A 14,807-nucleotide genomic window follows, 5' to 3' on the forward strand; every position below is an offset into this window, starting at 1 on the left:
TTCAAACAGCTTGTCAAGCGGTACAAATAAAATTTCTGTTCCATCTGCCGCCTTTCGAGATCTAATAATACAATGATCCCTGAACTCTGTCAATTGCGTCCGGAAAGTCATCTCGTTCGACACATAAAAGTGTTCTCTGGCCTTGGCATAGTACAGATTGAAGGCTAATCCTTCCCCTTCACCATCACTTTCCTCTGCACAGGCCAATTGATGCTCACATAATATCTTGAATACTTTACGAGCATTTCCACTCAGACTCCGTAATACCCACATAACACCGTTTGCGTCCAGAACCATTGTTCGCCCGCCTCCAGCTCCTGATTGTTGCATCATCAGTGACCCTTCGAACGTTGTTTCATTCATGTATGGCTCAAATGTGGTCACATCATGCCATATCCAATTATATCGTGCTGACTGTACATTGTCCCACAAAAGAGGAGCATTGATGTGATCTATCGTCGCAATGACGTGGAAAGTGGGTAGGGAAGCGAGAGCGCTAAGGGTGCGTTGTACTATCGGCGCGCGAAGAGGGACACCGTCAATGTTGTGGATAAGGAGGTAGAAATGTTTGGATGATCGCCTCCTTGTGAAGTAAGTTGTGAGAGCATTCATTTGATCTTGCACCGTCCCAACTGGACCAGTGTGATTTGGCAGTACGCCATCGATGATTTTGGATAGAATATCTCGAATAGTGAGCGTTGGGAAAAAACCGTTTACCACCACCAGCGGTGCATCGTTTAACACTTCTGTTGCAAATCGGTTGAGCAAATTCCGTTTTGACCCATAGCCATAGAACAGAAGATTAAACCCGCCCATGAGCTCAAAGTACCACTGCTGAAATTGATCTTCATGGAGGGAGGTCAAAAGAGTAATAAAGCGTTCGTGCTTGACGGGTGCTCGAGCAAGTGCTGATAGGAGAGACTTGTGATCAAGTGCTGGTAGCTTCGAAAGGGTATTGTTCGAAGTTTTCGAACGGGTATCATGCAGGTTCGCAAAATAGCGCTGATAAGCTGGAGCATCTTCCGCATACTCATCCGCAATAGTGTCCTGCTCGTGATCTGTGCCTTCTTTAAGAGACGTTTCGTGTTCATCTTCCAGGCCACTATCATCTTCCTCCTCCTCATTATCGTCATCTGTCGCATCCTTATCCTCACTACTACTCCCGCCATCTTTCACCGAAGTCAGGCGTTTGGATGCTCGTCGTCGCCGTGCAAGTCTAACAGGTACCGGAGTTTCCGGTTGCTCTTCCGATTCTTCATCGTTTTTGGCACCCCTCCCTCCTCGTGTTGGCGTCTTTTTAGGTGTATTGCTCAACATATCTCTTATTCTTCCTTTTGCGCGTGTTGGAGTTGGTTGCAGATCGCCAGGCTCCAGTACTGTTACTCTTTTCACCGACTTTGAGGGTGTAGCAACGGGCTCTGCGTCATCGTTATCGCTCTCCTCGTCAGCTTCGCCTTCAATGGCTCTCCGCCCCTCTTCAACAAAATCTCTGAACCTTTTCTTACGCTTCCTTGCAAATGAATACAAGTCCTTCCCGGGTGTCCTTTCCCCACCATTCTCCTTTTCCTCCTCGTCCGCCGTCCGTTTGTGGATACGGCTGTCCTGCAGGACGGTGAGGGCATCCTTATCGATATCTAGATCACTGTCGTCTGAAGACTCGCGATTCCTTTTAGACCTACTGCTAGGGGACACTGTAAGACCTGTTTGAAGGCGCCGCATGCGTCTGGGCGTCGTGGCGTTGGTCATTTTGACTGCTGCCGAGCGCTCACAGCCAAAACGGGCAGACGTAGGCGGGCAGGGAAGGAACACGATGAGCTCAAAGTCCGAAATGCCAGGACATCACCATAGCAACAAGCACTTGATAGCTCTTGGGCATTCCCCCACTGCAATTGCCGATGCTGCAAATGCCCGCTCACGAAACACCAAAGCTCGGCTCACTTCCTCCTTCCCGAAGCGCTCGGTCAAAGTGCTGGACAGCACGCGACGCCTACTTTGCATGTCTGGACTCTCATAACCTCTGGCTTCAAGGTCTGGGGCCGAGGACCCACGAAGAGATCATTGCTGTTGACCCACAACGACTGGTTGTGAGTTCAGAGAGTGACAAGTCTTTGACAAAGGAGGAGAGGAAGAGACTATTCGCCTGTCGGGATATGAAGGAGATGTTTGACAGGGAGTGCTTACCATCTTGGGTCAGTACAATTACAAGCGCGTTACGCTGTCGTGCCAAAGGATTAACACTTTTTATCCATGTGCATGCATTGAATAGGTAAATCACTTTGGTCTATTACGAGTAAAAGACCTTCAAACGGAATACTTGAAAAAGAAGGTGGATAAGGATGAAAGAGAGCGAGAAACATCAGATGATGCTTTTTGGGAAAAAGTATCGGCGAAGCCTCGGCAAACATAAGACTTTTTATTTAATTATTATCTGAGTTCTGCATTGCATCAAATGTTGAGACTGCTTCATCATTCTTCTACTCATTATGGCTCATTGTTGCAAAGATCCTGGAATGTGCAATCAAACAAGTCTTACCACCAATCCGAGATTCGTCCAAGGAACAAATTCAATGGACATAAATCCAGCTCCGTTAGCATTAGATTACGATTTCCTTACGGCTATATTCACAGCAACTTGGCCAAAGTGTATGGACCGGACGTTGAGGTCCTTTGTGGGACGGAACTGTCAAAATAATCTTTTCGACTTTCCTCTGTGGGTTTGCTCTGTCGGTTGAGGTGTCCTAGTTGTCGAGAGTAAGCACAAGGCTGATGGACAGCTTCGAGTGGGGTCAATGGGTCGTCACTTGGCAAAGTCCAGGAAGCTTCACTTGACTTGTAGGTCAGCACTAGTCAGTATGAAGATTGAAGATAAAGATCTACTCGCAATGGTATTGAATAATATGCCTCTTTCGTGTGCGTGTCATGACTTATACTTTGGATCCCATATCAATGGTCATCTCCAATCGGCAAAAGTTATGTTATCTGCAGAATCAAGTACACTGCCTAGTGCACTTTCTAAGCTGATCATACGCGGTACACATGAAGAGCTTTCAATTTGAATTCGGCTTGCTCTTCTGTCTCTTCTTTCGCTTCTTCCTCTCAGGGTCTACTGCAGGCCGCGAAGATTCCGTTCCTTTCTTAGCTCCCACCTCCGCCAGTCTAACTTCGGCATTAGAGATATCATGCAACTTTCGCTTCTTTTGCGACTTTTTGTCGTTGCGCTGCCGATGTGCTTTGGATGTTCCTGGTATATCCACTTCCTCTTTACAATCAAATTGCGGTTCTGTTTCAACTTTCTTGTTCACATCAGAAGTCTTTTGCGACTTTTTGCCGTTGCGCTGCCGATGTGCTTCGGATGTTCCTGGTACATCCACTTCCTCTTTACAATCAAACTGTGGTTCTGTTTCAACTTTCTTGTTCGCATTAGAAGCGACTTGCTTTCCTTTACGATTGGAAGTGCGGTCCAGCCTTACTGAACGACGTCGCTGATCAAGCTGCGATTCTGTATCAACTTTCTTGTTCGCAGTAGAAGCGACTTGCTTTCCTTTACGATTGGAAGTGTGGTCCAGCCTTACTGAACGACGAAGCTTCTCGTCCTTCACCGGACTTCGGCTCTTTTCCTCCTTTTTGATTACTGGGCACGGATCATCATCGTCAGACAAGCCTCCTGATACAGTACAATGCTTCTCGTTCTCCTCCGAATCTTCGTTTTCTTCCTCATTTCTGATCACCGGCGACGCGTCATTATCGTCAGATGAGCCGCCTGATACCTTGCGATGCCTACGCACATCACGGCTCTGATCAGTATGATCGTGGTCAAGTTCTCGCTCCTGGTTTTCGTCGTCAGATTCCGAGTCCGATATTGGAAGAGGACGTCCACTGCGACGTCTTCCTATGGGATTAACTTCAAATCCTTCATCCTGACTTTGATCGTCACATCCTGTGAAGTACTCGGAGTCCGAGGATGACATCGGCGGAGAATTTCTGGTGGGAGGTATTCTACCAACGTTAGCATCCTTGCGGTCACGTCCCGACGAATCCGCGTCCGGGGAATCCCCAAACATCCGATCGAAGCTAGAGCCGCTGCAATCGCTGTCATCATAATGGCGGTTGTTAATGGGATGACGGCGCATATAGTCGTCATCATCCGGCGAAATACTGTCTTCATCATGCCATGGGTATCCATCGTCCCCTCCCAACATATCGGTGTCCGAAAGCCCATCCAACATGTCATCCAGATCGGAGAGGCCGTAATTACTGTCGTAATCAAGGCCGTAATCACTGTCGTAAAAATCGCTTTCGTCATACCACCCTGAATACCCTTCGTAATCATCTGAAAAGTAGGGACCTCCACCCAATTCCGGTCCATCGCCATCATCAACAACGAAGGATAGATCAGATTCTGAATCTGACCAGCCCGGCTCGTCAAAGTAGTCTACCTCCTCCTCGGATTCTTCGGAATCCCGGGCATCACGATACACATTCCCGCACCCTTGACATGTTCCGTTAAGGACTTCCCAGTTGCACCGAGAACAGCGTCTAAGAACATGTTATTTATCATAAGTTGTTGCAAAAAAAAAGGACTGCAGCAGCATTTTTTCACATACACGACGCCATCGTCGACATCTGGGAGAATACGATCTCCAAAATCGTTTGGAAAGTGCTCATGAAACGGGTGATTAGTAAGAGCTGCATGACTATCTCGCAATTCGTTGATGTTTTGAAGGATCTATTGATTGGTACCATCCTTAGATAAGCGATCGGACAAGGACCAAAGGGTCGTTGGGTATGGATATCAGACACTCACAGTTCTACTCTCTTCGTCATTCACTACCGTCAGATAATCTTCCACCAATCTAGAAACTGTTCTCTCATATTGGGGCCGACAAGTAGTGTCTGCTCTACAGGTCGGACACTTTTTAGGCCTGCAAGACGAGGATATCAGAATAGACATTGTCACATTTCCATCTGAAAAAGCATTACCTGCTATTCTGCTCCAAGTTGTTGAACCACGCTAGAATGCAATGGTAGCAGAAAATGTGGCCGCATTCCAAGTTGTACGGACCAACAAAATATGAAGTGCATATAGCACAATGGAGATGGGAATCGAGTGCTGACAGGCGGGATGTGCGGTGTTTGAGAAGGGAATGATAACGACGAATAAATCCAACAAGTTCCTCGTGAGAGTGTGTTTCTAGCGAAGCTGGAAGGGCTGGAAGTGCCAGATGGGCAGGGAATACTTCGCCCCTTGACGGGTTGGAAGCAGAAGCCTTGCCCGACCGCGACGAGGGGCCTTCATTGTTGCTGTCCTCTGTCTCGTCGGATGGCGAAGAGGTTCCTCCGCCCCCTTCTACCGAGTCTGCTAGGTCCAGCAGTGGGTTTCTCTTACGCTTCATCGTCCTGCCCTTCCTGGTGATCATAATGCAAATGTCCGAGATCTCTGCCCAGATCGCTTTGACTTGTTGAAGCGCACGTGATCACACATAAACCGCGACTGCTGCAGTACCAACCTTTCACACATGTTTACAGATGGGGAGACGAAAGAAGATTATTGAGGATGATGGAGATAGCTCAGAAGGAGACCGACCCGGGGAAGACGAGGAGGATGGTATAGAAGCTCACGGTCTCAATGCAGATCTGGCGGAGGAAGCCGCACTGTTTGCGAACCCATATGGTACTTTCGGTCGTAAGAAGAGACGACGAACAAAGGAAGATAACATTTACGGCATATTTGGCGATGACGATAAGGATGATGGGCGCAGTGACGGACGAAAGCAGAATTCTCGTTACATGTCTGGAGTTCGTTTCGTATCTGGCGGTAATATAGCCGGTAGTCGTCACACCGACAGTGACGACGATAACTCAGCGGAACACGGAAGTAGTGAGGAAGAGGATAACAATGGACCAAGCCAGAATCAAGACCCTATGGATATCGAAGAAGATACTGTATCTAGAGGGGGATTAGGCTCTGGGTCACTACGAGCAACGGGTGCAGACGAAGACGGCGACGACGGCTGGAGCGCCGGACGGCCTGGCGTGGGTACAAATTTCGGTGGAAGACGAGGTCTTGGTAGTATGGAAGACGATGAACCAGATAGAGAACAGACTCGTATGGGTCTTGGAGGTGCCAGCGGTGGTGGGGTTGGGTTTGGGAGGTCATCCAGGGCCGGCCTTGGGCTGAGTGAGGCCTCTGCGGATGTCCCCGCCGATCTGCCAACATCCTTTGGGTCGACTAGAACAAAGTCTAGGTCGTCTAGCAACAGTCCAGTCCCGCGATATCAACCAGTCGATAAAGATTTTGGAAGGTTTGAAAGAAGCACCAAGGGTATAGGGTCCAAGTTACTGGAGAAGATGGGTTGGCGAATGGGTATGGGGTTGGGAAAGGAAGGAACAGGTATTGCTGCGCCAATTGATGTCAAGCTGCGACCAAAAGGTGCTGGTCTGGGTATGGTGGATGAGCGGACGGAAGCCATAAAGAACGAGCAGTGGGAGCGGCGACAATCAGAGGGTTTGGACGAAGACGAAGAGATACCCACTCGAAAGACTCAGTTGCGCACAGGGCAATGGAAACAAGGCGCAAGGAAGCAGAAAAAAACTTACAAGTCTGCAGAAGAGCTAGTTGCAGAGCAAGAAAGCGGGGCGGGCCCGCCGGTGGGGGCGGTACCAACAGCTACCAAAATCTTGGATATGACAGGGCGCGAAGTGCGAGAGCTTTCTGACATATCAGAGATCACGTCCGCTACTGCCGCCTTTGATATCACGGCAGCTCGATTGCCGGAATTGCGACATAATGTAAAATTGTTAGCCGATCTGGCACAGGACGACCTCTTACATGTCGGCCGCCAGATGCGCATTGAGAAAACGCGGCAGGAGCAGCTCGGTCGTCAGGAGAAGGTCATTTCGCAACAGGTGAACGATGAGAAAACCCGTATCGTTCGATTACAGGCTGTGGTGGAACTTGCGAATGAATGCGAGCGCACCTCTAAGCGATTTAGCTTTGGGCTCGGTGAATTAGACCTCGACGAGCTTATTGAAGCGTTCTCTATCCCTTTCCAAAAGCTTCAAACTGAACACTTTGAGGAGTATCAAACATATGGTCTGGATGAGTTGGTGGTAGCTTCATTGGCCCCAATCGTGAAGAGGACGCTTCATGAATGGCAGCCGCTAGCTGACCCAACTTACGGAGCAGAAGCGTTTCGGCAGTGGAAAAAGCTGTTGATGGTACCGGCCCAACCTTCCGGGAAGGGCCAGGATGTGAACATGGGAGCAGTATCTGCCGATCATGCACCTTCAAGGAAAATGACACCGTACGAAGCGATGATGTATGATATATGGCTTCCCAAAGTCCGGCAGGCGATCAACAATGAGTGGAGTCCTCAACTACCGGATTCAGTGATTACGCTGCTGGAAGCATGGCATCCCCAATCAGCAAGCACAAAGAGTCAGATTCGGAATGGGGTTACTGAAGACGGCGACCAGAACGTCCTTCTTCCTTCATGGCTTTATCAAAACATATTGGAACAACTCATACTGCCAAAGTTAACTCATGAAGTGGATAATTGGAATCCTAGTCAAGATCCGGTCGCAGTTCATACATGGGTGCATCCATGGTTACCACATCTTGTCGATCGCATGGAAGGAATCTTTACAACTATACGACACAAGTTGGTGGGGTCCTTGAAAGACTGGTATCCGCGTGACCCAAGCGCATTGCTTGTTTTGATGCCATGGAAGGAAGTAAGTTACTCTTCCAAGTTGTCTTCTTATGGCATCATCCTCATCTCTCTTTTGTTTCTCTTCAGGTCTTTAAGCAGGCCGACATGGAATCACTGCTTGCCAAGGCCATACTTCCCAAGCTGATTCTTACGCTACGTAACGATTTCGAGGTCAACCCGCGGGCGCAAGACCTTGAGCCACTGCAATGGGTCTTTGCATGGTGCTCAGTTGTACCGGCCCATCTTCTGGTACATTTGTTCGAGACAGAATTTTTCCCGAAATGGCACAAGGTCCTTTGGGCGTGGCTCTCCAGTCCGCAGGCCAAAAATGAGGAAATCACAATGTGGTATAAAAGCTGGAAGGGCGTGTTTCCACCAGAATTGGTCAAGGAAGCTGGTATCGTCAACCAGTTCAGAGCGGGACTGGACATGATGAACCGAAGTCTGGCAATGGGCGGCGCACGAGGCCCTATGCCGGCAGCTCCGCCGCCTATTGCATCCATGTCCCGAACGGCGGCGGCTGGTGGGAAAGTGGGTAGCGGTACAGCTCGGCGTGCAGCAGCCCCTGCTATGTCCGCTATGGATTCGTTTAGAGATTATGTCGAGCGAAAGGCGAGTGAGCGTGATCTGTTGTTTGCGCCTGCCAATCGTGTTCATCCTACAACCGGAAAAGCGCTCTTCCGGCTGGCACCTGCTGCAAAAGCCGCCACTGGCACCGGCGGACTCATCGGATACATTGATGAAGGGGTTATATTCGTTGATAACGGAAGTGGAGGATGGGATCCGATGAGCGTGGAAGAGGCGATGGAAATGGCCAAGGGCAAGGCCAAAGGGAAAGGGAGTGCTTAAGCGCCGTTCTGAATGTATAAATCTAATTATTTCATCTATTGTTCTGCGTGGAATTTTGTATCAAACGAGTATGATGGAGGATGACCATCCTGCCTGGGATTCCCTTGAGATCAGCCCTCACATGTTTGCCAACTAAATACATAAACGGCATGCTTCATAAAGCACTTCAAGCACCCTTCTTCTTCCATTCCCATACAACTTGTCCATTATTCTTGAACACTCTTATTTCCGTCAACTCTACCTTTGCACATCCAATACTACAGGTGCCCTTCAACTGTACTCTTCCCACGGGCTTTTTCCTTATACCCGATACTCCCAATTTCGCCTCCTCCGTCTCAGACAGCTTCTCAAACACAGGTACCTCGACGATTGCATGCGAAGGCATCAGAGAACTGAACAGTCCAGTTTCCTCATATTTGTATTCCTCTGGCCGGTTGGCATCGTAGACGGCCGAGATTTCGAGACCAGGGAATTTCTTCTCGAACCTTGGGAGCGCTTGGTGCATGAGGAATGTCGCTGCTACAGGGACCCCGTTGAATGTTGGTGAACACTCTAGCCAGCGATCTTGTGATATGAGCAAAAGTGGGAGCGGAAGGACGACGCCGAGGATAGTCCAGCCTTTAGAACTTGGCATGGCGGCTGGTCGAGGGATTGCGGAAAGGGAACGGTAGTGACATGCGAATATTCGACGGCATCTTGCCGTACAGCGTCGCAAGTTGATGCTGCGAATCATTGCGTCCAACGCCAAAAGCTGCAGCTTGCGAGGAACTGGGACGAGGAAACCAAACGAAAACTGTGCCGCACGCTTTCGTGACTGTGGGCGCAGCTGGAACCCATCAAACTCTGGGTTTCTTGGAGGACTCACTGTCGAGTCTTCCTGAGTGATCTAGACTTTACATGTACTGCACGAACTGCCTACGTGGGCCTCGTCCCTTCAAGTCGTCCTCTCTTTTCTCCTTTCTATTGGAGAGCCTGTATCGTCCAAAGTTACCGGTTGGCCCAGCATCATCATCAGCGACCCCTATTCGCCTGCGACATAGTCGAGCAACAGCGCAAAAATCTACCCACATTTCCAAACACAATGGTCGCTTCGCCGGTTCCGGGGATTCACGCTTTGGTGACTACAACCCTCCTGTGTCAATGTCTCGCAATGCTGCAAGGCGGTGGTCCAAAGTGGCCGCACCTCTCGTGAAGGAAAGGGACAGCGTCTCCTCCGAAGCACCCGAAGTGGAAGAGCGACAATTAAAAGTCGAGTTTGAAGAGCATGGACTGAGGTTGGACGAGTTCCTCGAGGAGAGACTAAAGATTCGAAAGAACCTTGCACGACTCAAAGTCCTCAATCACGAGGTTGCCGTAAGAGGGTCTGCTCACGCTCGATTTGTGGATTTGAAGCCGGCCGGTCAAGTTCATGCTGGGGATGTTGTTGTCGTTGTCATGCCTAAACGAAGAAAGCCGGAAGCAGAAATGACTAAGAAGGAGAAAAAAGTTCTTGAGGAGCAATTGCAGGTGGGGAATGGCGGAGGGAGTCGTTGGGCTATCGATTGGATGGTATATCTGACTTTGTGGATCTCTGTTAGGACGAGATTGAGGTTCTTCGTTCCAAGTGAGTGATCAGACTCTACTTTTCCATTGATAACAACATTAAATGAACCAACTCCCATTGATATTTTAGCGTACTCTACAAAGACGAGCAAGTATTAGTCCTAAACAAGCCCGCCGGGTTGGCTGTACAAGGTAAGAAAATGCTAAACCGCTATAATGTGCTTAGTCTGCAAGGTAGTGATCTTACATGCATAATGATACTAGGTGGATCCAAAATGGGCATTCATCTCGACAAGCTACTCGATGGTAAAGCGCTTATTTATTACCCCACAATAAATGATTCTAAATTCCGCTGGCACAGGATTACAGTTTGATGCAGCGGAGCCACCCCGTCTCGTTCATCGATTAGATAAGGTACGCACTAATGGTATGTTGGTATCGATCTTCGACAGACTGCGATTAAATACCGTCAAAGGACACAACAGGCGCGCTCCTGCTTGCCCGGACAAAAGAAGCTGCAGTGCGCTTGAGCAACCTTTTCAAATCTGCTGGGGACGGGGTCCAAAAATCAGTACGTCCAGTTACGATGAGTCTAGCGCTCTAATCAGGTTCCTTACTTCATTTCTGCTGTTTGAAGTATTTGGCGGTTGTCTGCTCTCTACCAGAAGCCTTCACTTCGCAATCTGAATTCACTCAGATCGTCACAGGAATAGTGCAGGTCGGGAAACCGGGTGTGGAGAAAATGTCAACCGTCGAGTGGTGTAAGTAATAAAATCAGTCTTCAGCGCGTATCCTTCGCATCCTTACCCCCAAAGGCAGATGACATCGATGCCGCTAGTAGCGCGGAGGCTGGCATAAAGAAGGCAGTAACAGAGTATAGAATCCTGGATTCCGGAAAACAGGTATTTACGCTAATGTTCACGCTGGTGTTGTACAAACATGTTAAATGGCAGCATTAAAGGCAAGCTTGGTGGAACTCCGGCCATCTACCGGGCGAAAGCATCAGTTACGTCTCCATTGCGCCAAAATCTTGAAAGGTGAATTGAGTTTTTGTGCTTGCTATCGCCGTGGGCCCATGGATACTGAATGGGCAATCCCCTCCAGCACCAATATTGGGAGATTACAAATACGGAGCAGGCTGTCCAAAGAGCTTTGCGGTATGCGCTACTTTGCGGTAAATGTCAGAAGCGGTCACACTGATCAATGCATTGAGTAGGGATTCGTATCGGATCCCAGACGAGTTCCTCTCCATCTGCATATGCGAAGCATCATCTTAAGGGTGGGAGACATCCCTAAAGTCGAATCTCTGTATGAATATCTTTTTTACAATTTGTTTATCCAGGACTGGTATGGCACAGGCGCGGACTTGGAGGTGAAAGCGCCATTGCCCTCCCACATGAAAAAGACGTTACAGTCTCTGCGAATCCCAGCTCCATGAAGGATCGGATGCTTGAGCTCTTACTTAGGGTATAGTAGACTACATAATAATAAAAGCGTTGGGTGCCCTGGTAGAGAGTCGCAGAGAGTCGCAAGTCAAGCAGACATGGCTTGGGGATTGTTGACTCAGGTTGACGTAAAAGGAATTATTGCCGCTGTTAGGGTGTTGAAGAATCGTCCTGTTCCAGCGACAATAGTGTCTCAACCTCGTCCACTGTACGAGGTGTCGGTAATGGTGGATCATGCTGCACAATAAAAAATGAGAATAACCCTAGGCTAAATGCTTGATGCATGAATTACCTTAATGGCTGGATCGGTGACTTTTGTGTACACTTCTCGATATGCTTCAACAAACATGCGAAACGCTCGTTGTGTTACACGTGCAGCCAGCTTTCTCCGACTTAGTTTTGCAAGCGAGGATGATATCTCCATTGTGGCACCGTACAGGAAAGCATCAAGCTGTGCCATTGCTTCTTGAAGCATGGGAGCCGTGATATCTGCCGCTTCAGCATGTGTAAGGGGCAATAGTCCTGATTGTTTCAACACGCTCGCGAACTGGGCGTATGAGAGCATTCATTGATCCGAGTGAGTCGTGCTCAAAGTAAAAAAATTTCCGATGCAAGGAGCATACCTCTTCGTTTACCAACACGTCCACTTGCGCGTCGACTTGCGCTTCTATGTCGTCAACCCGGATTTTTGTAAATGGATACAAATTCAACGCTGCCTGGAACACAACAGCGTTGAGTTGGTGTTGAAAGAACATGAGTTGCGCACACCATACCTGTATATGGTGTAAGCAATTGATGATGTAGATGGCATTTTCAATCGAAGGCAAGCTTGCTGCACCGAGGACACACATTTGCGACAATGGATCCAGGAGCGCCGTCAGTATATCAGCGAAATCTTCCTCCTTCTGTTCGGATCCCACGAGGGATTCATCATATATGGCCATGATCTCCCTCTGTTATATGGCAAGTCCTTGTCAGTCAGTTGTTTCCGTAGTTACTTAGGTGTCATGAAATACCAGTTGCAGAACGGTTTCTCGGACTGCTGGTGGTGGCAGAAGGTCGGCTCCAGGAGTCTAGTCGTTTGCGAAAGATGTAAATGATCAACTTCTGACGTGAGCAACATCAGCAATGGCCGTGGTTTTCATACTTGTACAAAGCGAAGTAGCTGAGATGCATTCGCGTTGAGGGTCTCAAAGAAAGTTTTGTTTGCAATTTCTGTGATACTGCATATGCATTGTGATATCAGTCTTCTAAGATAAGCTAAGATGGCACAAACCTGGCACTTACTCGTGAATGGTCCGAGATAGTTGAGCAGTAGGGCCGAGAACTTTTATTATCATGCCTTCGTAAAATTTGACAAGGTTTGCAATGCGGTACGCGACAATGGAGTCGGACTGTGACGCAAGAACTTGCTCAATCCGGGCCTGTTGAGGTGCCAGTCAGCAACAGGTCGTTTCATCATGGACACGAAATGTTCCCACCTTAAGAGGGCGGCAAGTACCCTCCATATTCCTGTCAAGTACACGAGCAATCGCTTCGTCATCGACGGAAGATAGACTGCTAATCGCGGAAGCATCGCCCACAGCAGAGTTCTTTTTGAGTTGTGCTCGCTGGCCTAGCGCGATATCAGTCATGTAGCCCCAATCTAAGTCAGTAATGAAGCAGCCAAGCCGGCCAACCTGTAGCTTTGACGTCGAACACCGCCTCAAGTATTTCCCGCTCCTCTGTAGATGCTTGATGTAGCCACGCGAGCATATCACCCACGTAGCGCAAAGGGTCAGGGGCATGAAGTTCGATAGGTCTAGGGAAGCCACCAGGTCCCCCGCGAGTCAATGCATCCAGAAAGGATCGCACCATTGCTGAGCTGCGAATATTGGAAATCTCGTCTGTGCAAGTTCTGATATCTATATTAAGCTTACACGTTGCACTGATGAAGGCGGTATGGAACAACCTACTGGAATAAAACAGGTCGCTCCTTGAGGGCCCGCATTGCGTCCCGCAGTGCTTGCGTGACTTCTGGTGAGTCTCGGTTCAATGATCGACATTCAAATTGTGCCCATCGAAAGAGTTTGTCAAACGCGGTTTCCTGATACGAAGCCATCCTTTCCATTATCTCCAAGCTAAAAGCCATAAAATTAGACACGTCCATTCTTCAAAGTAACAAGTGTCCAGAGAATGAGGCAACAGACCCCGCTTCTTGATGTTCGGTGACAAGAAGCGCTTTGCAGTCGTCACTGATCTTCTGAAGATGCTTCAATGCATTAAAGAATTCAGCTCCCACATATTGATTTGGGGAAGTGAGAGTGAACAATTCGGCATCGGACAGAGTGAATCTTGCAAGGAAAACGTCTGCTATCGCCTTTCGAACTGTACAGCGCTTGCTGTTACGCGACCCAACTCAGTCATTGGCATGTCGACACACGACAACAATCTTTCACACCTTTCTTCCTTGAGCTCGTGGGTTTGTTTCATTAGATGTGCTGTTTCATTGCTCGTCGATCGCAGCCTCTCTTCCATTTCTGAACAACAATCGTTCATGTACTTCATCTCCGCTTCCATGGCCCGCACGCGCTTTATTAAAATATTACAGATCCGTCAGAAAAGCACCGATACGTATCCGCGAGACCGTCGGTCACCATTTGTTTACCTACCTGTGCTACCACGTCGAAAGCGTCCAAAAACCTCTCATTTGTCGCCATGACTCTACGCTCAAGGTCACCGCGCAAATTTCGACGCGCCGTCAGAGTATTATGCTTGTAAAATTCCGATAGAGCCACCAATGCCTCTTGAGTCTCGGGGTCCTCTAGTGACTTGAGAAATGTTACTGGGACAGTCTACTAAACGTGTGAGAATCAAGGCGTATCCTCATACAATGTCCAGCGTCTTGCTCAGCTTGCGGGACAGAGGATTGCTTTTTGTGAGCTTATTTTGCAGGGAAGGCGTGTCCGTAGTGGTGGCCATCTTGAACAGTTCGGTAGATGATCTACCACCAAGATGGCAGTGCGTGAGAAGGCCAAGCGGACTAAAGTGCTGACGCAGCCACGTGACATTTGCAAATGACTGTGCCATACACGTGCATCTGAAACACTGATCCCGCGGTCGCAAAGAAATATTGCAAAGACGCGTATAAATGCCAACGCAGATCTCCGTCTTTCCAGCCGGGCATATTGGTGAATGCCTGTAAGCCAGACTTCTGGGCGGCTAGAGTTCAGGGATGACTCATTCATCGGGTTCCATCTCCATAGCAACATCTTCATTT

The 14,807-nt window shown here is 48.7% G+C and overlaps 7 protein-coding genes across 7 annotated transcripts; 3 read left to right on the forward strand and 4 right to left on the reverse strand.

Annotated features, from left to right (window-relative positions):
* Positions 1-61: 61 nt before the first annotated feature.
* SPPG_00797 (origin recognition complex subunit 2) lies at positions 62-1,746 on the reverse strand (the record flags this gene model as incomplete). Its single annotated transcript, XM_016749128.1, has 2 exons — positions 62-141; positions 219-1,746. The coding sequence occupies 2 exons, from the start codon at positions 1,744-1,746 to the stop codon at positions 62-64; spliced, it is 1,608 nt and encodes a 535-aa protein (XP_016613166.1).
* Positions 1,747-1,903: 157 nt separating this feature from the next.
* SPPG_00798 (uncharacterized protein) lies at positions 1,904-3,176 on the forward strand (the record flags this gene model as incomplete). The annotated part of the gene is made up of 3 exons (XM_016749129.1): positions 1,904-2,189; positions 2,267-2,885; positions 2,971-3,176. Coding segments are annotated over 2 exons (427 nt in total), but the record flags the coding sequence as incomplete, so codon positions are not given.
* SPPG_00799 (uncharacterized protein) lies at positions 3,048-5,504 on the reverse strand (the record flags this gene model as incomplete). The annotated part of the gene is made up of 4 exons (XM_016749130.1): positions 4,981-5,504; positions 4,805-4,922; positions 4,605-4,726; positions 3,048-4,536 (listed from the first exon to the last, which is right to left on the reverse strand). Exons 1-4 carry the CDS (start codon positions 5,415-5,417, stop codon positions 3,048-3,050), a joined length of 2,166 nt encoding a protein of 721 aa, XP_016613168.1. The 5' UTR covers positions 5,418-5,504.
* Positions 5,505-5,511: 7 nt separating this feature from the next.
* On the forward strand, positions 5,512-8,736 carry SPPG_00800 (uncharacterized protein). Its single transcript, XM_016749131.1, has 2 exons — positions 5,512-7,734; positions 7,800-8,736. The coding sequence occupies exons 1-2, from the start codon at positions 5,527-5,529 to the stop codon at positions 8,559-8,561; spliced, it is 2,970 nt and encodes a 989-aa protein (XP_016613169.1). The 5' UTR covers positions 5,512-5,526; the 3' UTR covers positions 8,562-8,736.
* SPPG_00801 (uncharacterized protein) lies at positions 8,495-9,329 on the reverse strand. Its single transcript, XM_016749132.1, has one exon. The coding sequence runs from the start codon at positions 9,292-9,294 to the stop codon at positions 8,728-8,730; it is 567 nt and encodes a 188-aa protein (XP_016613170.1). The 5' UTR covers positions 9,295-9,329; the 3' UTR covers positions 8,495-8,727.
* A 95-nt stretch (positions 9,330-9,424) lies between these two features.
* SPPG_00802 (RluA family pseudouridine synthase) lies at positions 9,425-11,815 on the forward strand. The gene is made up of 12 exons (XM_016749133.1): positions 9,425-10,067; positions 10,139-10,164; positions 10,234-10,295; positions 10,368-10,409; positions 10,465-10,517; positions 10,579-10,674; positions 10,741-10,864; positions 10,923-11,005; positions 11,065-11,140; positions 11,208-11,260; positions 11,320-11,382; positions 11,446-11,815. Exons 1-12 carry the CDS (start codon positions 9,459-9,461, stop codon positions 11,539-11,541), a joined length of 1,383 nt encoding a protein of 460 aa, XP_016613171.1. The 5' UTR covers positions 9,425-9,458; the 3' UTR covers positions 11,542-11,815.
* Positions 11,381-14,533, reverse strand: SPPG_00803 (Golgi transport complex subunit COG6). The gene is made up of 14 exons (XM_016749134.1): positions 14,420-14,533; positions 14,200-14,358; positions 13,989-14,119; positions 13,738-13,929; positions 13,504-13,668; positions 13,228-13,445; positions 13,030-13,163; positions 12,836-12,972; positions 12,696-12,771; positions 12,565-12,621; positions 12,322-12,501; positions 12,172-12,264; positions 11,841-12,095; positions 11,381-11,785 (listed from the first exon to the last, which is right to left on the reverse strand). The coding sequence occupies exons 1-14, from the start codon at positions 14,507-14,509 to the stop codon at positions 11,699-11,701; spliced, it is 1,974 nt and encodes a 657-aa protein (XP_016613172.1). The 5' UTR covers positions 14,510-14,533; the 3' UTR covers positions 11,381-11,698.
* Between the last annotated feature and the right edge of the window lie 274 nt (positions 14,534-14,807).

This window comes from Spizellomyces punctatus (assembly GCF_000182565.1).
Source record: "Spizellomyces punctatus DAOM BR117 chromosome Unknown supercont1.1, whole genome shotgun sequence".
Taxonomy (NCBI): Eukaryota; Fungi; Chytridiomycota; class Chytridiomycetes; order Spizellomycetales; family Spizellomycetaceae; genus Spizellomyces; species Spizellomyces punctatus.

Excerpts from the sequence above, each read along its gene's own strand:
- SPPG_00800 (XM_016749131.1), top strand. The coding sequence starts at position 5,527 with ATGGGGAGACGAAAGAAGATTATTGAGGATGATGGAGATAGCTCAGAA. Across the intron at positions 7,735-7,799 it reads TTTTGATGCCATGGAAGGAA|GTCTTTAAGCAGGCCGACAT; the intron begins GTAAGTTACTCT and ends GTTTCTCTTCAG.
- SPPG_00801 (XM_016749132.1), bottom strand. The coding sequence starts at position 9,294 with ATGATTCGCAGCATCAACTTGCGACGCTGTACGGCAAGATGCCGTCGA.
- SPPG_00802 (XM_016749133.1), top strand. The coding sequence starts at position 9,459 with ATGTACTGCACGAACTGCCTACGTGGGCCTCGTCCCTTCAAGTCGTCC. Across the intron at positions 10,865-10,922 it reads AATGTCAACCGTCGAGTGGT|ATGACATCGATGCCGCTAGT; the intron begins GTAAGTAATAAA and ends CCCCAAAGGCAG. Across the intron at positions 11,261-11,319 it reads GCTGTCCAAAGAGCTTTGCG|GGATTCGTATCGGATCCCAG; the intron begins GTATGCGCTACT and ends TGCATTGAGTAG.
- SPPG_00803 (XM_016749134.1), bottom strand. The coding sequence starts at position 14,509 with ATGGCCACCACTACGGACACGCCTTCCCTGCAAAATAAGCTCACAAAA. Across the intron at positions 12,622-12,695 it reads AGCTACTTCGCTTTGTACAA|ACTCCTGGAGCCGACCTTCT; the intron begins GTATGAAAACCA and ends GCAAACGACTAG. Across the intron at positions 12,265-12,321 it reads ATTGCTTACACCATATACAG|GCAGCGTTGAATTTGTATCC; the intron begins GTATGGTGTGCG and ends GTTGTGTTCCAG.